The sequence below is a fragment of the Notamacropus eugenii genome, chromosome 3 (assembly GCF_028372415.1).
Source record: "Notamacropus eugenii isolate mMacEug1 chromosome 3, mMacEug1.pri_v2, whole genome shotgun sequence".
In the NCBI taxonomy this organism is placed as follows: Eukaryota; Metazoa; Chordata; class Mammalia; order Diprotodontia; family Macropodidae; genus Notamacropus; species Notamacropus eugenii.
The window spans coordinates 207,112,615-207,133,555 of NC_092874.1; the positions used below are offsets into that span (position 1 = coordinate 207,112,615).

Here is a 20,941-nt window from a genome sequence, read left to right on the forward strand (position 1 = left end):
GCTTCTTGGGAAATGACTGATTTGAATTTTCCCCGATTTCCAGTTCCTCACTCTCCTCTCCCTTCAGTTTTCTCTGGCATTGAAGGCCTGTAATTGTGTGGTGAGGCCTCCCCCAGCAGCCTGGCTGAGATCCTCTCCCAAACTGAGCTTTTGATCCAAATGCTGGTCACCAAATGAACATCTACTTGCTTTTAGCCTGGGCAGGTGGGACTTGGCTCAGGTAAGTGGGTAGCCTCTTTTGGTTACTGTGGCAAACTAAACTTATTTAAAGGGATGAGTGGCTCACAGAGGGAGGTGTAGGGGCTGGAATGGAGATGGAGGAGGGCCTAGAAGAGCTCTACCCAGCCTGATGCCCCTAAGTGAATAAGCTGCCACCAGGAGTGACAGAAGAGGGAGGAAACCCTGCCCTTAATTCATAAGGGACAGCAGTTTATAAGCTTGCCTCCCCAGTTATATGGAAAAGGTATCCTGCCTACAACTTGGTATCAGGAAGAAGCCCTAGGCACCTAATAGAAGAAAAAAAGGTGGTAAGTTTTCTCTGTTTGATCACAGGTGCTGGGAAACTCTTTTAGTTAAAAAAAAAAGTGGGGGAGTGACTGAATAAAGGACTGTATTGCTCTCTCCTGTGTCTCCCAAACGTAGTAAGGGAACTGAATGAGTTACAAGAGTTGGGAATTAAGTAGCACTTAGAACAGGAAGGAAATTATTTCCTTAGAGACAAGAAAAAGATAAGGATTTTGACTGCTTGCCTTTGAAGGTTTTATTCAAAGCTGGTTTTTAGGAAGATTAATCTGATGTTCTGGGTGTAACACTAACAGAACACAGAACAAAGGTTCTTTGAGAAGTGAGGCAAAAGTTACATTCAGGCAAAAAGCAACGTATTTGTGCTTTATTCATTTCTGGAGTGAAATGAAACTTTATTCTGTGTCTCATGTTTCAGTTTTCTTGGTACTATTAAAAGTGGATAGCTCCAGAGTTTCTTTGGCCCCCATCCTGTACCATATAGGTTAAAATTATATTTGATATCCAGTGTAGTGTAATGGGGAAAAGCCTTGGACCTGGAATGAGGAGAACTGAGTCCTAGTCTCAACTCGAGCACTTATCTTCAGATATTTCGCCTCCATGGGGCTGAGTTTCATAATCTGTAAAATGAAAAAGTTTAATTGGATCTCTGAGGCTCCTTTTAGCTCTCCTAGTTTTTATATGAATCTAAAAAATAATAACAAATCATCACTAACAAAAATCGAAGTAGCATTGTCATCCAGTGGATAAAGGACTGCATGACCCTATGTGCTTCAAGAAACTTCTTAAAATGAAATCAAAGATTTTTGGGGTGTTCAAGTGCAAATAAAAATAAACATGAACCAGGGTATTTTTGTAGCACTGTGATATAGCAAGGAATGTGTTTTGTATGTCAGCATTTGAAAGGTAAGGAAGCAGTTACTTCGTAGAAACATTTCTGATGACCTTGGTTCTCCAGCATTGTCCTGAAACGGTGGTTTCTAATACTGCTTTCACATATGGGTCTCCTGGTTGGGAATGAGGGACCCAGGAGCCAGGATGAAGAAAAAAGGGGCTCCCAGATCAGGATGGAAAGGACCCAGGAGAGTTGTGAAGGAGGAGAAAAGAAGCTAGAAGCCAACTGTAGATAAAAGTATGAAGTAGTCAAGTTAATAAGATAGTCAAGGACATTGACCCTCCTTTTGGGGACTTCCCATCCTCCACCTTATTTTTCTTTTGATGGTAACATCCTTTCTATTTGCTATCTTTTGGCATTTAGGAGTGACTTGCCAACATCTTGAAACACTTCTTCCCTTCCAGTTCTCAGAAAAAATCTGAAACTCATTTGACTAACAATTATATAGAACTTTATACTTTCCAAAATTCTTTATATAAGCTATCTTTATAGAACCTCAGAATTGAAAGGGACCACAGAGACCACCAATCAGTAAACCAACAATCATTTTTTTAACTAAAAGTTTTCTTTAATTCTGAACCATTAATATAACTGCATTTTGTCTTGGAAGCATCTGTGTCACAGCAGGTTACAACAACTTTGAGAGAAAAGGCAAATGGTAAACTGTCCAACTAACAGTTCTTACTGACCCTTACCCAGACATATCCCTGATAAAATCTTTTATCAAAAACATGATCCACCTGCTTATTTTAGGCATATTAAAGAGGAAACTAATAGGACCATTTCTGTTTGTCTATTTTGTACAAAAAGGCTACACAGGGTTAGACTTTATTCAGAATACAATTAGAGTAATCATGAATTAGTGTTCTACACCATTACTCAATCCTTAAAAATCAGAAATTGCTGTAACAATAACACTATAATTTAACACTATGAGGTTTAAAAACTAGCAGTTACTACCAAAAAAAAAACAAAGAAAGAAAGAAACTCTACTGTCAAAGCAAGCAAAGTCAGTACTATTATAGAAATTTTTTAAAAATAACTTTAACAGGCAAGGCTAGGGTTTGATAAATTCCATCTTGTGATCCATTTTCCAACAAGCACTTTTTAAGTGCTTCCTATGTGACAGGCACTATGCTAGGAGCTAGAGATACAAAGGAAAAAGTCAGGATAGACTTTGTGCTTAAGGTGCTTCCAGATAAGTAGATAGTCTATATATACAGTGATTAGGGGTAGGGGAGCTATTAACAACAAAGTCAAACATCTTTGCTGAGCAGATTATTTAGCTGGTCCCCAGGGTCTGTTCCTCTCCATACTCATCTCTCTTCTCCCCACTTCTCAAAGCTCCTGGCTCCTCTCTGTAACTTTCTGTATCTGTCTAGAGTATACTTCTCTACTCTCTCACTACTGTACTCTCAAATCCCTGGATAGAGTGTCTTCCTCTGGCCAAGCCATTGCTGGATGCTGTGACAAATGGGGTGAAGGAAAAGAGAGAAACTCTTTGTTCTCTCATTGTAGAAGTCTCTCTCACAAGATGCTCCTCAGCCTTGAACCTGACCTTGAAAATACGTGTAAATTGGCCTATAGATTTTGGATGTCAGACATTTAGCTGATATTTTCTTTTTTGTAAATTTTTGTTAAAACATTGCCATTTTAGAGATATGGCACTTATCTTTGTATAACCAAACCCATCATTTCTGTTCCTAATGTTTTTTTTCTATTTGATAAAAGATGGTTAAAGATTTGTTATAATATTGCTTTTTTATTTCAAAAATATTTAGATTACCAAACTAGTTAGTTTATTGTAGTGTATCCACTACAAATTTCGCACTTTTTAAAAATTTTCCATAGGGCTATAGTTTTCCCAGCAATTTAGCTTCAGTAGTGATTCCATTCCCAGTAGTTTTTTTACTTAAAAGTTTTATTATAACATTAAATATCAGTAGAAACAACAAACTTGCTTAGTAACTATTTGCTTCTAAATTACTTAGTTCTAGCACATAAAGTATTATAAAACTTTTTTTCAGCCTTTACAACTTCTCAGGATCCTTTTTTCACTCATTCACATTTCCTCATATCATGATAGTATGTACTTTCTTCTGGTTCTGCTTTTTTTCCCCATTATATTACTTCATAAAAGTCCTTCCAGATTTCTTTGGATTCCTCATACTTCTCCATCATAATTGTATTATAATGTTCCATCCCGGTGGTTTTTAATATGTGTCTATCAAACACCAATCTTATTTTCGTTTGGTTCTATTTCTGGGTTCTTTGTTAGATTACATTGACCTATTTTTCACTTTTCTAAGACCACAGAGTTTTTTAAAAAATATTGCGTTGTAGTATATTTTTGACAACTGGTAGCTTTAATTTTCCTTTGCAGGCTTTTTTTTTTTAATTTTCCTTTTTTTAATTTTTCCTTTATTTTTCTAATATTCCTGATATTTTTATCTTATTTTCTGTATGAATTTTGTTATAATTTTCACAGCCCAACACTTTAATAATGGCTATCTGTGCTTCTAACTATGTGTGGGACAGAAGGTAAAAGGTTGTGAGCATACAAATTAATTACTCTCACTTGACTGTCAGTCCAAAGACTTATGTGGGCAAGAGTTACAAATTCCATTTTCCCATATAAAAAGTAAATAGTTTGACTTTATTAAATCCCTTATGGTCTTTCAAGTTTACTTTCTTGTGTTTCTCCTGATTTGTGTTAAGTCTAATTTTCTGTTCAGTTCTGGGCTTTTCCTCAAGAATATCTGAAAGTCCTTTAGTTTATTAAATATTCTTTTTTTTTTTTTTTTTTGGCTTGCAGGATTACATTCAGCTTTGCTGAGTAGGTTATTGGGCACAAATCCAGGTCCTTTGCTCCTTAGGATGTTATATTCTATGCCCCTCAGTGTTTTTTGATGTAGAAGCTACTAAATCTTGTGTTATCCTCACTGTGGCTCCACAATATTTGAATTTTTTTTCTAGTTGCTTGTAATGTTTTCTCCTTGACCTGGGAGCTTTGAAACTTAGCTATAATGTTCCCATGAGTTTCCATTTTAGGATCTCTTTCAGGTGGTAACAGATGGATTTTTTCTATTTCTATTTTACCCTCTAATGCAAGAACTTTGGGGCAATTTTCCTTAATATTTTTTTTTTTAGTAATTTTTTTATTTTAGACAAATACTAAAACTTAGATAGCAAGAAAGGAAAAAGAAACATTATAAACTTAAATAAAAAAGGAAAAAGAAAAAACATGTGCACAGCAGAACATCTTTTTTTTTTTTAATTTCACTTTTAACATTCATTTTCACAGAATTTTTGGGCTCCAAATTTTCTCCCCCCTTGTCCCCTCCCCCCACCCCAAAACACCGAGCATTCTAATTGCCCCCGTCTCCACTATGCTCTCTTCTCCATCATTCCTCTCTGCCCTTGTCTCCATCCTCTCCTCTGTCCTGTTGGGCCAAATAACTTTCTATACCCCTTTACCTGTATTTCTTATTTCCTAGCAGCAAGAACAGTACTTGACAGTTATTCCTAAAACTTTGAGTTGCAACTTCTTTTCCTCCCTCCTTCCCCTCCCCCTCCCTTTGGAAGGCAAGCAATTCAATATCGGCCAAATCTGTGTAGTTTGGCAAATGACTTCCATAATAGTCGTGTTATATAAGACTAACTATATTTCCCTCCATCCTATCTTGCTTCCAATTACTTCTATTCTCTCTTTTGATCCTGTCCCTCCCTGTGAGTGTCGACCTCAAATTGTACCCTCCTCCCCATGCCCTCCCTTCCATCGTCCCCCCCACACTGCTTATCCCCTTGTCCCCCACCTTCCTGTATTGTAAGATAGGTTTTCATACCAAAATGAGTGTGCATTTTATTCCTTCCTTTAGTGGAATGTGATGAGAGTAAGCTTCATGTTTTTCTCTCACCTCCCCTCTTTTTCCCCAAACTAAAAAAAAATCTTTTGCTTGCCTCTTTTATGAGAGATAATTTGCCCCATTCCATTTCTCCCTTTCTCCTCCCATATATTTCTCTCTCACTGCTTGATTTCATTTTTTTTTTAAGATATGATCCCATCCTATTCAATTCACTCTGCGCACTCTGTCTCTATGTGTGTGTGCATGTGCATCTGTGTGTGTGTAATCCCACCAAGTACCCAGATACTGAATAGTTTCAAGAGTTACTAATATTGTCTTTCCATGTAGGGATGTAAACAGTTCAACTTTTATAAGTCCCTTATGACTTCTCTTTGCTGTTTAACTTTTCATGCTTCTCTTCATTCTTGTGTTTGAAAGTCAAATTTTCTTTTCAGCTCTGGTCTTTTCATCAAGAATGCTTGAAAGTCCTCTATTTCATTGAAAGACCATTTTTTCCCCTGAAATATTATACTCAGTTTTGCTGGGTAGGTGATTCTTGGTTTTAGTCCTAATTCCTTTGACTTCTGGAATATCCTATTCCATGCCCTGCAATCCCTTAATGTAGAAGCTGCTAGATCTTGTGTTATCCTGATTGTATTTCCACAATACTTGAATTGTTTCTTTCTAGCTGCTTGCAATATTTTCTCCTTGACCTGGGAATTCTGGAATTTGGCCACAATATTCCTAGGAGTTTCTCTTTTTGGATCTTTTTCAGGTGGTGATCGGTGGATTCTTTCAATATTTATTTTGCCTTCTGGTTCTAGAATATCAGGGCAGTTTTCCTTGATAATTTCATGAAAGATGATGTCTAGGCTCTCTTTTTGATCATGGCTTTCAGGTAGGCCCATAATTTTTAAATTGTCTCTCCTGGATCTATTTTCCAGGTCAGTTGTTTTTCCAATGAGATATTTCACATTATCTTCCATTTTTTCATTCTTTTGGTTTTGTTTTGTGATTTCTTGGTTTCTCATAAAGTCATTAGCCTCCATCTGTTCCATTCTAATTTTGAAAGAACTATTTTCTTCAGTGAGCTTTTGAATCTCCTTTTCCATTTGGCTAATTCTGCTTTTGAAAGCATTCTTCTCCTCATTGGCTTCTTGAACCTCCTTTGCCAATTGAGTTAGCCTATTTTTCAGGGTGTTATTTTCTTCCGCATTTTTTTGTGTCTCCTTTAGCAGGGTGCTGATTTGTTGTTCATACTTTGCTTGCAAGTCTTTTATTGCTCTTCCCAGTTTTTCCTCCACCTCTCTAACATGATTTTGAAAATTGTTTGGGCTCTTTATGACCTTTTCCCAGAACTGATCCCATTGAGTGGGCTGGGATGTAGAAGCATTGACTTCTGTGTCTTCCCCTGATGGTGAGCACCGCTCTTCCTCATCAGAAGGGAGGGGAGGAGAAACCTGCTCACCAAGAAAGTAACCCTCAATAGTCTTGGTTTTTTTCCCTTTTCTGGGCATTTTCCCAGCCAGTGACTTGAGCTCTGAATATTCTCCTCACACCCACCTCGCCTCCGGATCCTCCCAGCCCGCGCTTGGGGTCTGAGAATCAAATGCTGCTTCCCAGCCTCAGTGCTTTGAGCGGGGGCAGGGCTGCTATTCAGTGTGAGATTAAGTTCAGGTGCTCAGGTAGGGGCAGGGCCGCCTCACGGGCTCAGTTCCCTCAGGGGGTTTATGCGGAGACCTTCAACAATGGATCCAGGCTCCTGCCTGCTTGGGGAGCCCTGGTCTGCTCCCGCCTCCGCTGTTGCCTTCCAAGGGGGCCTGAGTATGGGGGCACCCCACTCCCCTCTCGACCCACCCAAAGAGACCTTCTCACTGACCCCTGTTACCTGTGGGTGGAGGGACCCACGCGGCTGCTGGAGATCCCGTCCCTGAAGTCCGCTCGGATCTGTTCCTCTCCTTGCTGGGGCCGGTGCAGGGCTGGGCTGGGCTCTGCGTCCGCAGCGTGACGGACCTTTTGCAAGAGGTTTGCAGGTCCCTCTGGAACAGAAATCTTATCCGCTCCACTATTATGTGGCTTCTCCTGCTCCCGAATTTATTGGCGGCTCTTTACTTCGGATATTTCATGGGCTGTGGGTTCGGAGCTAGCGTATTTGTGTGTTTCTACTCCACCATCTTGGCTCCCACAGAACATCTTAATAACTTACTGAAGTAATTTATTGCACAAGTGTCGACTCTTTTTTATCGTAATTTTCTGGTAATCTGATATAGTATCTTGATCTGTTTTTCAGTTGTTTTTCTAATGAGATGTTTTACATTTTCTTCTATTTTTCATTCTTTTTATTTTATTTTATTATTTCTTGATGTTTTTATAAAGCTTCCCCTTGCCCAATTCTAATTTTTAAGGAGCTATTTTCTTTGGTAAGTTTTTGGATCTCTTTTTCTAATTGACTTTCTTTTCACAATTTCCTTGCATTTTTTACATTACTCATTTCTTTTTCCAATTTTTCCTCAACCTCTCTAATTTGATTTTTAAAGTTCCTTTTAAGGTCTTCCAATCACTCTTCCTGGACTTGTGATCACTTTTTTTTTTTTTTAAGCTTTAAAAGTAGCTATCTACAGTCTGGTTTTTTTACTTATTATTAACTGGCCTGTTTCTTGACTGTTAACTTTATGTTAGAGTCAGGCTCTGTTCCTGGGGTGTGGGGGATAAGGTCTCAGGCTTTAGATATTTGTTTTCTGAACCTCTATCTGGAGGCATTGATGAACAATTATTTTTTTTTTAATGTTTTATTTATTTATTTTTTGCCAGGAATTAACCTCCAAGTCACTGGCCACCAGTTTGCAGATTACTCTTTCCTTTTTTGAAAAGCAGAATGACCTCTGACCTTCACTGAACACATAGCAGGGCTTCATTTCTCCAGAATCTTTCAGTGATCCTTGACAACATTTGCCAGTTTTAGTAGGCTGTGATGTAGTTCATCCCAGCTTGGTGACAAAACTCCTCCAGGTGTTCTTTCATTATCTCCTTGCCTCTTTTCTGTTTTAACTCTCCATCAACCTATTTTATTTTGCCTTTCCCAGTTCAAACATTATACTTTAGCTGAGAAAACAAAATTTAGAGAAGAATTGAGTATTTCCGCCATCACCATCGTTCCATCCAGCAGATTCTCCAATCATCCCCTTTTCTTTGATAACTCTTTAGAGCTCTTCTTGCTGTCCTTAGCATGCCCGCCAGCACCACTCACATGCTGTGCCAAGCTTTTGTGCATCCTTGTTTTTATTGCCCGTGGTTGGTTTATCTGTGCATCCACATCAAGTTCTTTTGGCAAGCCCCCCCTTTCTCATCAGAATCCTTTAGAAATTCATGGTTGAGAGCTCCTCATCCCTTGTAGGCTGGCTTCCTGTGAGCCATCTCAGGGCCTGTGTATCTCACACACCCAAGTTCCAGGTCTCCCTCCTGCCGAGGCCCTCCCCCACCTCCCCACTGCTCTGAACCCTAAACCCTTCCCGGCTGCCGCCTCCCCTCTGCCTCCCGGCCTCACCCCTTCCCCCGGGCAGAGCTCCCTCCCGGCTGCCGTTTCCTGTGCTCTCGTCTGCAAGTTGGGCGGAGGGTCCACGCGGTAACCTAGTTTATGCGAAGCTGGGCCAAGCCGGGCTTGCTAACCCCAACGAGCCCCTCGCTGGTGGAATTACTGAGAATTCATCAGCGTCCCAACGTGGGTCAGAGATGGGTAAGAGTTAGGATCCCCCCACGGTGGGGGAGAGGGGGATCATGGAGGACAGACGGAAGACATGGATGCTATTTCTCCCCTCAGAGCATCCCTGTTCCTCACGGGGTCCCCTTGGGCCCCACCCAGGGGATGGTGATGGCTAATGAGACTAGGTAAGTGCAGAGCTGGGCCTCCCCTGCGGACCCCAAATTCCTGCCACACCCAAGGGGAGGGGGCATCCTTGCACTCTTCCCCCAGGGAAGTCCCGCCCCTTTCCCCTGAGGCGCTGTCAGGCGCAAGGCATTGTGGGAGCGATGCAGGGCTGCTGGGAAGGTGGGGACCAAACCTGGTGAGACTAGGGCTTCGTCCGCACCCTCGATGTGGGGAGAGTGGGGTAGGGGCAGGCAGGGGTTGGGGGTGAGCGGCCCCGTGCCCCAGTGCTGGGGGGGGGGGGCAGCTTTCCTCGTGGACCACTTGCTGCGTGTCTGACCCCCCCAAGCCCAGAAGGATCTACCCTGGCTCACCCTGGAGCAGCGGGGTCACCCCTCCCCCACCCGCCCGGTCCCCTGGGGACTGATGCCCCCCCTCCCCCTCGCATCCTCTCTCTCCTTGCTCCCAGTGTCCCAGCGAAACTCATCAATGGTGGAGTGGCAGGGCTGGTGGGGGTGACCTGCGTGTTCCCCATTGACTTGGCCAAGACCCGGCTGCAGAACCAGCATGGGAAGATGGCCTACAAAGGAATGTAGGTGAAGGCTGCAGGGCTGGGCAGGCGCCAGCGGGTGGGGGCGGGACGGGGGGCGGGGGGGACGCCGGCCCTCGCCCGGACCTGCCATCTTGCCAAGGCTCGGACCCTCGGCTTCGGGGCCCAGGCGGGACCGAGAAGAGCGGCCATCCGTGCTGCGGGCTAGAGTGGCAGCGCCGGAGAGAGGGCCTGGGAAACAGGAGATGCCCCTGCCTCTTTCTCTTCTAGGATGGACTGCCTGGTGAAGACCTCGCGCACAGATGGCTTCTTTGGCATGTACAGAGGTGGGCTTCCCTGGGGCCCCCGGGAGTGGCGAGGCCTTTCAGACTCTGCCCTTTGGGGTGGTTCCGCAGCCTGGACCAGAGCTGGAGATGAGGTGTCATCAGCCTCCCTGCCCCTCTGGCGTTAAGTGGGACTAGGCGAAGAGCCCGAGGCCGATTAGGGGACCCCCAGTCTGTCCTTGGTTTTCAGGAAAGGACAAGTAATGCCCCTCTGCTCCACCTTCCCCTCCTTGCGAGAGTAAATGGCGTGCGTGGTTGCTCAGTTGTTTTAGTGGTGTCCAATTCGGTGGGAGTTTTCTTGGCAGAGATACTGGAGTGGTTCATTTCCTTCTCCAGCTCATTTTATAGATAAGGACTGAGGCAAACAGGGTTATGTGACTTCCCCAGAATCAGGCAGCTAAGTGTCTGAGGCCAGATTTGAACTCACAGATTATTGGTCTTCCTGCTCCAGGCCTGGCACTATCCATTGTGCCACCTAGCTGCCCATGGAGTAGTAAACAATTGACAGTAAATGCTGTGGAGATGGTGAGAGCTAAAAGGGCCCTTAAAGACCATAGGATCATAGATAATCTATTTTAACACCACCATTTTGCAGGTCGTGGAAGTATAGATGCCTTAAGCTTAGAAGAGACCTGGAGGTCATTTTCCAGATGTAGAAACTGAGGCTTAGAGGGTTGAAGTGCCATAAACTGATTCCAAAGTGGTGCTGAAAACCTTAATGTATGTTATTAAGGATAACTGACTTTTTAAAAAAATGTAATTTTTAAACTTATGTTGTCAAAAGGCTATTTTTTTTAAAGCCCCCATATATCATTTAAGCAGTTAAAAGGCAAGATATCATTATGGAATGATACATGGTATTAGGATAGGGAAAGAAGTGATTTCACTGTTCTAGGGAATTCCCTCTACCAGTCAGGTCCAGCACCTTCTTTGTACATTCAGAAATGATGTGACATGCCCAGAGTCCCAAGCTAGTAAGTGTTAGAAGTGGAACTTGAACCCAGGTCTTCCCGATTCCAAGGCCAGCTCTCCATCCACTGGCTTAAGGATCAGGAAGCCAGGTTCAAGGTCAGAGGGTATGGCTGCCTCACCATAGTATTGTGAAACTAAATTAATGTAGTCTTTTCAATAGGATATTGATTAGAGTTGGAGCTTAATTTTATAGGGTTTCCCAGAAACTCATCTAAAGGTTTTCAGGAAAATTTTTTAAAAAACATCCCACCCAAGTAAATTAAGAGTCAGTATGGTCGTAGGGTTAGGGAACCTGCAGCCTTAAGGCCACATGTGGCCCTCAGTCTTCAAAGGGGGCCCTTTGACTCCAAACTTCATAGAACTTACTCTGATGTTCAGAATTCAGAATTATGACTTATAACTCAATCTTCCTGGCACTCCTCTTGCATCTTTCCCATCTCTTCCAGGACCTTTTCCTTTCTGATTAAGCAGCTACCTTGGATCTGATCAGCACTGGAAAAATCATGCATTATAGGCAACGTTACACTTCCAGTCTCTTTGGAACTGAGACCAAAATGGGCAAAGAAAGATACTCAGGCATAAAAAAATACAAAATATCTACAAATCCATGGAAAATTAGAGATACTTCCTGTCCTCTAGGGTTTGGTTTATTTTCTAAGAGGCAGAACAGAGGACTTGTAGAAAACAGGTGCAACACTGAATGAATCTGCAAATTAAAAAAAAAAACAAACCCAGGTAATACAGGTATACCAGAACTACCCTAAACTGTTAGTTACTCCCTTTCTAAGAAGCCAATTTCACATAATTAGATAGGTCTCAGATTGATTATGTATATAACCAGATATGCACAGTGGCTTCTTGTATCTTGTTACCTCTGGCACTGTATCAGTCCTTTTATTTTTCTGTATCAATTCCCAGGGGCAGCAGTGAACCTAACCCTAGTCACTCCAGAGAAGGCTATCAAGCTGGCAGCCAATGACTTCTTCAGAGAGCAGCTCTTAGAAGATGGGTAATGGGCAAAACGGTGGCTTGAATAACATGGCTAGAGGGTTAGAGAAGTGTGGGTAGAGACTGGGAATAGGGGAAGGAAGACTGAAGTGAGAAGGCATAATTCTAGGATGTCTACCAGTCTTGAAATTTTTTTCAAACAAACAAAACCTTGTTCTTCCTAGTGATTTGAGTCTCAAACAGGGAACTGTTAATGGTTTCAACTTTTATTTCAAATTCTTTTATCCTAACACCCTAATTTGCCCCCGGGGACTCCTCACCCCCATGGGTTGCTGTTAATTTACTTAGCTGTTGAGTGGCAATCATTGGGAGTACAGCTGAGTAAAAGCATCTTGGCCATTCACTTTAATTTACCCGTCTCAATGGGTGAGGATGGGCATCCATATACGACAAAGGAGTCTGACTGTCCATCTCGTCTCTCTGGGGCTTGTGTCTGGGCTGATCCTGCAGGTCAAAATACATTTTGATAAGGGAGATGCTGGCTGGGTGTGGAGCTGGGGTGTGCCAGGCAGTGGTTACCTCTCCCATGGAAATGCTGAAGATACAGCTGCAGGATGCTGGACGTCTGGGTGAGGCTTATATTGGGTAAAAGACTGGGTTCTTTATGTCCTTTTTACGGGTGAAAAAAGTCTTTCAGCCCATTCAGACATGCAAAGCTAGACTCTCCAATCCTAAGGAAAGGGGGCCAGAAGAAAAAAACCAGGGAAGGACACAGGAAAGCATTTTCTTCTTTGGGAGGTGTGGGGGGGGGGAGACAACGACTGGATCCTCAGGCTAAATACTTAGCCTGACTAGAATTTAGCTAGGTGTTTTTTTTCCTCCCAGGCGAACCTGGGACCAAACCAACCTAACCAAACAAAAATCAAACTTAAGTTCCAAAGTCTCAGAACTTAATGCATATATTATTTATAAGGATTACATTTATAAGGATTAAATACTTTTGCTTCTGTTTACACCTTTATTTTCAAAGCTGATTCACTTGGGGCCTGGTACCTTGAATTCAAACAACCTGTGAATTACAATGTTTTACTAGGAACTCATGATTAAGATAAAACTTGAGAAGCATGGCAAACTCAGTTAACTTTATAATTTTTCTTGATGAATGCTGTGGTCATTACTTGATGTTTCTATCATGTGTATGAAATAGTAAGTGCTTATTATTATTATTAATTTATGTTAATCTCAGGCCCTTCTAAGTGACTGTAGCTTAAAAAATTTGTCAACCTTAATACGGGTGGAATGTAGGTGCCAAAGTGGGAGCTTTCAGATTTCAAGGCAGGAACCTGATCTAGACATAATCTGGAAAAGGTGGCACACAGTGAAATCCCCTAAATTGTAGGTGACAGTGCTTATAGGTAAGAGTGTCTAACTGTCGGGGATAAACTATACAGAATATTAGCAAATTAATTTCAATGGGCAAACGGTGTATTAGGGGAAATTATCCAAACTACTTCTATCCAAGCTATGCTCTAAATTATTATTTATGACTTAGGAATGTATCCTGGGGTGGCACCGTCAACTGACGATTTCCATGAAACTTTCAACTTAGTGTGCTGTTCTTGTAGCTAAAAAGACCAGCAAGCATTGCAAGTGAAAGATATTAGAAACAATCCAAAACATCTGGAATACAGTGGGTTAAGAGGACCATTGAAGAGGTCAGTGGGATAGAGGGATGAAAGATAATGAGTGTCTTTTAAAAATGGGACTTTTTAGTATGGAAAGATGAAGGTGGAGAGTTTTAGAATAAAAGGAAATGCTACTTCAGAAATAGTAAATGTATGAAAATTATACAGATTAAAAAAAGACGAATGAATGATTGCATTTAAGGAACACATAGGATATACTCCTATCCCTTTAACATCAGTCACAAAAGGGCTTTCCAGTGCTCTTTTTTGGAAAATTTCTGTCAAATACGGAATACTTGGTTCAGTGATTCTTCTATGTAGCTCACTCTTACTCCCTTACCACCACTAAGAAGCTTGGGAGGGTTGAGTGTGCATAGAAGGGGAAGTCAGGCAGGGAAGAAAAGGAAGCCTGCCTGCTTTTCCCATCTTTTCCAGTTGGCCAGCAGCACAGGACATGTAAGGCAGCAGCATCCCCTGTCAGACCCTACACCACAGACTCCACCCCTAAGCGTCCTTCTGCCACGGTCATCGCCTGGGAACTCTTTCGTACTCGAGGCCTGAGTGGCCTTTACAGGGGCTTTGGTGCTACTCTGCTGAGGTAAAGGTTGAAGTTGTGTTCTAGTTTGGAAATAGGTTTCAGGCTCGATTTCCCAGCAATAGAACTGATCAGAGAGGGATAGGATCATTCAAAGGCATCTTTGGTAGGCCACATCAAATGTTTCCCTTACCCCCAGTTCCACCTTGGGATAGCTGACTGTTCTCATGCTCCATTTGTTTGCTAAGGGTGGATTTTGTCAAGATCCTACCGCAGGGCCCCAAGAAAATTGAAAGAACCTCTGCCTACTGACTGGGCCTACATGTTGCTAGGATATTGGTCTTTTGGTTTGTGGTATAAGCAATTTCCCCTCCTCTCCTACAGGGATATTCCTTTCTCCGTCATCTATTTTCCCTTTTTTGCCAACCTCAACCATCTGGGGATCAATGAAGCTACTGGGAAGGCCCCTTTTGCCCACTCATTTGCATCTGGTTGTTTAGCAGGTTCTCTGGCTGCTACTGCAGTGACACCCTTTGATGGTAAGAGTCTGGGTTAAACTGGTGACTTAAGAGACAGGAGTAGATCTGTTTGGGGTGAAGGCTAAGTCAACTTTAAGGTACGTTTTAAAAATGTTTTTAGGGTAACAGTCTAATTATGAAGCATCAGATTAGGAGAAAGTTACAATAAAAACTAGAGTAATAGGGAACTTAATATACATAGATTTAGTTCTTCCCTAACTAAAGAGCTGTGTTTTATTTTCAGCCAGTGACAGGTCCTTTTCTGCCTTGGTTTCACCAACTTGTTACCTCCCAGGAGACTAGTCTAGACCAGGGAAAAAATAACCTGACAATTCAATTTTTATTTCTGGTTAATGTAACAAGCAAAATAATGGGCTTCCAGCAGTGCCTCCTTCGGCTTTAGGGCTGTGGCTAGTTATGTCTCTTCTGAGGAAATGCCTTGGGTCAACTGTCATGATTTCTTTCTTGTTTGCTGGAGCATGGAATCAGGAAAACCCAACAACTTAAGACATCAGAGGCAGGAAGTTTGTGACTTCTTTTTCTACTTGTTTTAGTTGTGAAAACACGAATTCAAACTCTCAAGAAAGGTGTGGGGGACGAAGTCTATGATGGGATTATAGACTGTGCCAGGTGAGGACTGTTTTCTGTAATTTGACTGTAATTAATTTATAAATTGCAGATTCTAATTTTTGCACATCTTATCCCCAGTAGTTCCTACCCCCAAGGAGGCAGTTTGATAATCTGTCACTTTTTCATTGTTGTTTCCCTGGTACCTAGCACAGTGCCTTACAAATAATAGGTACTGCTTAAACATTTAACTGAACATATAGTGTTCTCAAAAGAACCAGCCTAGAGAACATTAACTGCTTTGCCCTCTTAAGCCTTAGCATTTCCTCATTCCCTCCCATCTGAATAATCTTGTCTTATTAAAAAAGCTGGGACCTACCCATTCTACTTCTTCCTTACAACTCCACGGGAGGAAAACAACTATTTTTGCTCCCTTTGACTGCTAAAGTGGGAAGCTCCTTTTAGCTAGTTTCCTCTGACTACCCAGAGCATAACTGCTGTATCACTCATTAGCCTATGGAAAAACATTTCCTAGTTAAGCTCCTCCTAACCCAAGAAACAGTAATATAGGGATAGAATGCACTGCATTCTGCTTGTATTAGGTTGTACTTTTGCTCTTCAGCTGACCAGGATCTTTTTTCTCTCCAGGAAAATCTGGACTCATGAGGGACCTGCTGCCTTTATGAAAGGGGCTGGTTGCCGGGCCCTAGTCATAGCCCCTCTCTTTGGTATTGCACAAGGCGTATATTACCTCGGAATTGGGGAAGCCATCCTAACAGTTTTCTTTAGATCGAGCTAAAAAAGGACTCTCCAGCAAATACAACAATACTTCTTTTAATTTAATAGTTGATAAACACTGAAAAATGGACCTGGTCACATTAATTGCTAGTTATGAAGCCAGGAATTAATTTCAGACATTGGGGAAAAGAAAAATCAGAAGCTTAAGAGATAATTATGGAAACCTTTGTAACTAACCATACCAACTCCAGACCATGACCAGTTCCAGGATCAGGGTGACTAGAGATGAGCATTCTCTGGGGAAAAGTCAGTTCAGCTATATGCATGACGACCCTTAAAGTAGTTACTGAGATCAAGTCTCAACACTTGATTATTAATATTAGAGGAAAAAAAAGATTGCTTAAGATCTCATTCTATGAAAAGCTTGAGAGAGAATTAAACAAAGCTTGAATGAATACTGGCTTGCTTTTTTTTTTTTCAAGCCAACAATCCTTGTATCTTATCTGAACAAAATAAATATTAAAACAAGCAATGAACAAATTATTGTTACCAGTTTCTTTATATCGTTAATTTTTTTTATCAATGAATGAGCGTTGCATTGGATTAAGTTCTTCTACAATCAATGGGGAGAGCTTGGTGAAGTCATTTAGCCTTACTTTAGTCATAGTTGTTCAGAATTCTCTAAGTCTGCTATGAGAAAAAAAAGTGAGCTTACAAATGTTTTCATTTCCCAAGAAGAAAGGACTACAAAAGCCAAGTCTTTCCTATACATCCCAAGACTACCGTAGCAAGAGAAAGATTGTTGAGGATTGTGCTAATAACGTGGCTATATGCTCTTGAATGCAAATCCACCCTAACTCACAATTGTAGCCAAAACGGATAAAAATACTTTCCTACCCAATGTCTTAGAATCCTAAATGGGAAGTACCATTATTACTATGGCATATGAGATGAGAGAGTAAGACACAGACCTGGTACAGACATGTAGGTAGTAGGTAGAAAGCTATTCTTTCCTAGATAACACCCCAAACATTTCACCTCATCTCTCAAATCTGTGAATGTCCTGAAAAAGAGATTATTGTAGCTTGATCCACATATTTTTTATTTTAATAAATAAAGCATATTCATAGTTTGGGTTTTTGAATCACAGATATAACTGAGGAAAGCCTCTAAGCCCAAATCATTAGCAGGGGTAATACTATTAATGCTGGAGTGAATACATGCTCCTTATGCACATTAAAGTAACCTATAGAAATAAAATACAAAGAGGCTATAATATACCTCACATACACAGTTCACTCCAATCTAAGGCAGATCACAGAAGGATTCTCAGTGAAAATCATGCAACTGCTATGTATTCCCCTTGTCCCTAGAATGTAGAGATCAGAACTTAGTCACTTCTACATGAGCTAGGTTACTTTGACAGTTTAAGTCCATAAATCCTCTCTCAAAGTTAACATTTAGGCTGATGGCATTCTACACAAAGGCTACTCCACTGGAAGAACATAGGACGATGTCAGAGCATCAGAAAGGAGAACATTGATAGTTGTTTCTTCAATTTTAGACACACACAACTCAACAATACAGCAGATGGAATGGATCCCACCTCATCAGAGGCTTAGTCCAAAAATTTCCTGTTGGCATTAGCACCAAACAAGGCCCCACGGACTTCTGGCATCATCTGCAAAGAGAAAGAATAGGTTTTTTTCCCCTTTAATGGTCAGGTCCAGTTGGTTAATTCACACACCATTCAGTAACTACTTTTTTTTTTCAATGCCTACCATACAACTGGTGGATAGCTTGGTGGTACAGTGTCCTGCCTGGAGTCATAAAGACATCTTTGTGAGTTCAAGTCTGTCCTCAGATACTTACTGTGTGACCTTGGGTAAGTCACTTAACCCTGTTTGCCTATTTCCTTATCTGTAAAATGAGATGAAGAACTCTACTATCTTTGTCAAGAAAACTCCAAATGGGTTTTCAAAGAGTTAGACACAACTGAAATGAGTGAACAAGCCAGGCAAACAAATGTGCCAGACATACATTAGGGATATAATGACAGAAATCATGCCCTTAAGGGCTTTACATTATGCTGACAGGAAAATATATTCACATATAAATAAATACAAAGTAGTTTTAGATGGAAAGGGGGCAGCTAGGAGGCACCGTGGATAAAGCAATGAATTTAGATTTAGATCTCTGTGAGGTCAAATTTGGCCTCAGACACTAAGTTGTATGACCCTGGGCAAGTCACTTAACCCTGGTTTGCCTCAGTTTCCTTACCTGCAAAATCAGCTGGAAAAGACTATTTTTGTTAATTTTAGGTGGCTGGGAAGGAAAGGTGCAGCTCAAGAAAAGCTTCTTTTAGAAAATGGCACTTCAGTCATGCTTTGAAGGAAGATTCTAAGAAGGATATGAATCGAATGCATTTCAGCCATGGGGATGAAAGTATACATAGGAAGATATGTATAATAAGCTTAAAAAGATAGGTTAGAGGTATACTCTGAAGGGCTTTAAATGTTGGGGAGTTTGCATTTTATCCTGTGGTAATGGAGAACCACTGGAAATTTCCACAAGAGTGACCATGATGAAACTTGTTTTAGGAATATCATTTTGGCAGCTGCCCTGAATAATCCAAGCCATCTGGTTTATAAGCTATACCACTGGGTTCAAAGAGAAGGTACTACAATTTGAAGAGGGACAAATATCCTGATTTTCAAAAACTATGCCAAATATAGCTAGTGAACTTGATTTCACTTGGCAAACATTTAGAAAAAGAGGCAGTGATTACAAAGAGTCAGCCTGGGTTTCTTGTGGGCCCACCTAGAAGGAATGGGCTATCCCAGCCTAGCCCTAGAATTCATGTCTCAGCCCAATGAGAGCAAGGCTTCATTCCATGGATCTTCTGTGGGTAACAGAGGGGAGATGAGGAAAAGATTGGGGGATTCTTTGACATACTGAGACAGTTATTCCCATTCCAAGGATAATACCACCCTTTGGTTACTATAATTCCCAAAATGCACCAAAACGAGCAGGCATACTTATAAGGCCCATGGCCAATTCAAACTATACATGAGTTGTTCTTGCCATAGTGCGATCATTCTTACTGAAAATGAACTGTTCCTAAACCAGAAAGTTACTTCTTCCCCCACCCCCACCGCCCCAAAAAATATTCTAAAAGAAACTAAAGAATCAAAAATTTCTGCCAGTATGGCTCCTTCAAAAACACATCATGCCAAACTAACCTCATTTCCTTTTTTGAAAGGATTACAAAACTAGATGAGAGGAATGCTGGACATAGTTTACTTAGAGCTTAGCAAAACTTCTGATAAAGTATCTCAACCTATTGGATGAGGAGATGGAAAGACTCGGTTTAGATAACATAACCAGATGGATTTGAGACCAGTTGGATTGTCAGATTAAAAGATTCAATGTAAACATTATCAACTTTCTCCAGGGAAGTACTTAAAGGATTTGTTCTTGGTACTGATGGGGGAAAGCATGATCTTGGGGTTAAAGTGGACTGTAAGCTCAATATGAATCAGGGGTGTGATGTGGCAGGCAAAAACGCTAATGAGATCTTGTGCTACACTGAAGGGTATAACTTCAAGGAATAAGGTGACAGTCTGAACCAGGGGAAATGACTGTCAAAGACACACATTTATTTGATGTTAGGGAAAACTTCCTAACAATTAGATCTACACAAAATTAGAATAGTGATGGTTAAGGTCCCTGTCTTCAATCAGTGGCTGGATGATCATTTGTCAAATAGTGTGGCTAGACTAGATAGTCAAAGTTAAGTTTTTTCCAACTCTCAAATTATTATTTTCCCCCTAAACTGTTATTTAGGTCTTCCACACATCGTAATTCAGCTAAGTGTATTAAGTATCCATCAAGATTTCATTTGAAAAATCTGTACTATTCTCCTACGAGGAAATTTTCCTGTTGTAGGCCTGGGTCATCTTACAAATCCTTATAAGTGTAAGAAGGTTTCACATGCAGGTTAATAGAAGTATAAATGATAAAATATCCCCAACATTGTTGGTTACTCCATTAAGTCCTTCTGAGAAACTTTTAGAGAAGCACTTCAGTTGTCAAAGGATTAGACTCATTTTCTTGCTCTTGCTTTCTTGATCTTACCACACAATAAATCTTTCTGCTTCTATCTTCTCCTCCTCCCCAAGTCATCCTTCATGCCATCTTCCTTATCTAAACACCTGGAGGGCAGGGACAGTATCATTTTTATCTTTGAATTCCCAGGTTTGGTTGGCTGGCTGGTTGCTGTCCTTTGTTCTCAAAGAAGACCAAAATGACATCATTATGTTAAGAGTCAAGTTACAATGTGTCTGACTGTGGGTGATCAGACCAATAGGAGCTTGGAATGCTCTAACACAGGTCAGGCACAAATAGTTCCTGTGAATATTTGGGGTGGATTCTTTGCCCACCTCATAATTCTTTTGAGCTACTTCAATTCTGTTTTGCTCACAGAGCATGGCATCTTCTTTGATGAGGGCATGTCATGCTGGGCAGTCCTGTGCCAGTATCTCCCACATCACACAATTTATTACAAAGTTCTTAAGAGAGACCATGTTTTCAGACATGTTGCCCAGATTTAGTAAGTGCTTTGCAAATATCTGTTAGGTTGAATGGAAATGATCTGGTCATCTGGAGCTACTCCCTAATGCAGTACTCTAGCATAGAGAGTAAAACATGTATTTGACTGTGGAGAGCAACTTGCATTCCTGGATGAGGAAGAAACAGGCCTTTGCCACTACTACAAAATGCAGAGTATTCAGGAGCACAGACATGTTCCCAGCTGGTTTTGTGGTGATCAATCAAGCCTGAAGGCTCTGGCCCTGCACTCACTTTGTAAAAACTGATTTTTGGGAAACAGATACTTGGCAAATAACTCACTCTTTTACCTCAAAGTGCACTGCTCAAAACTCCCTAATAATATGACTGCAGAAGCTTCTTTTAAAGGAAT

The 20,941-nt window shown here is 41.3% G+C and overlaps 2 protein-coding genes across 6 annotated transcripts in view; one reads left to right on the top strand and one right to left on the bottom strand.

The window, feature by feature from the left end:
• On the top strand, window positions 1-16,500 carry SLC25A18 (solute carrier family 25 member 18). 5 transcript variants are annotated; one of them, XM_072654142.1, is made up of 10 exons: window positions 1-220; window positions 9,080-9,147; window positions 9,594-9,716; window positions 9,945-10,000; window positions 11,888-11,978; window positions 12,428-12,546; window positions 14,038-14,200; window positions 14,522-14,676; window positions 15,210-15,285; window positions 15,871-16,500. In XM_072654142.1, the coding sequence occupies exons 2-10, from the start codon at window positions 9,125-9,127 to the stop codon at window positions 16,019-16,021; spliced, it is 957 nt and encodes a 318-aa protein (XP_072510243.1). In that variant the 5' UTR covers window positions 1-220; window positions 9,080-9,124; the 3' UTR covers window positions 16,022-16,500. The 5 variants fall into 5 exon arrangements, with proteins under 5 accessions (XP_072510243.1, XP_072510242.1, XP_072510245.1 ...); XM_072654144.1 differs by lacking the exon at window positions 1-220 and adding an exon at window positions 316-527; XM_072654141.1 differs by lacking the exon at window positions 9,080-9,147 and having other exon boundaries at window positions 8-220.
• The window catches only part of ATP6V1E1 (ATPase H+ transporting V1 subunit E1), a 23,975-nt gene continuing 19,534 nt past the window's right edge, over window positions 16,501-20,941 (bottom strand). Inside the window, exon 9 of the mRNA XM_072654146.1 lies at window positions 16,501-17,641. Within this exon, the coding sequence (XP_072510247.1) occupies window positions 17,579-17,641 (63 nt within the window). The 3' untranslated portion in view covers window positions 16,501-17,578. The remainder of the gene's footprint in view (window positions 17,642-20,941) is intronic.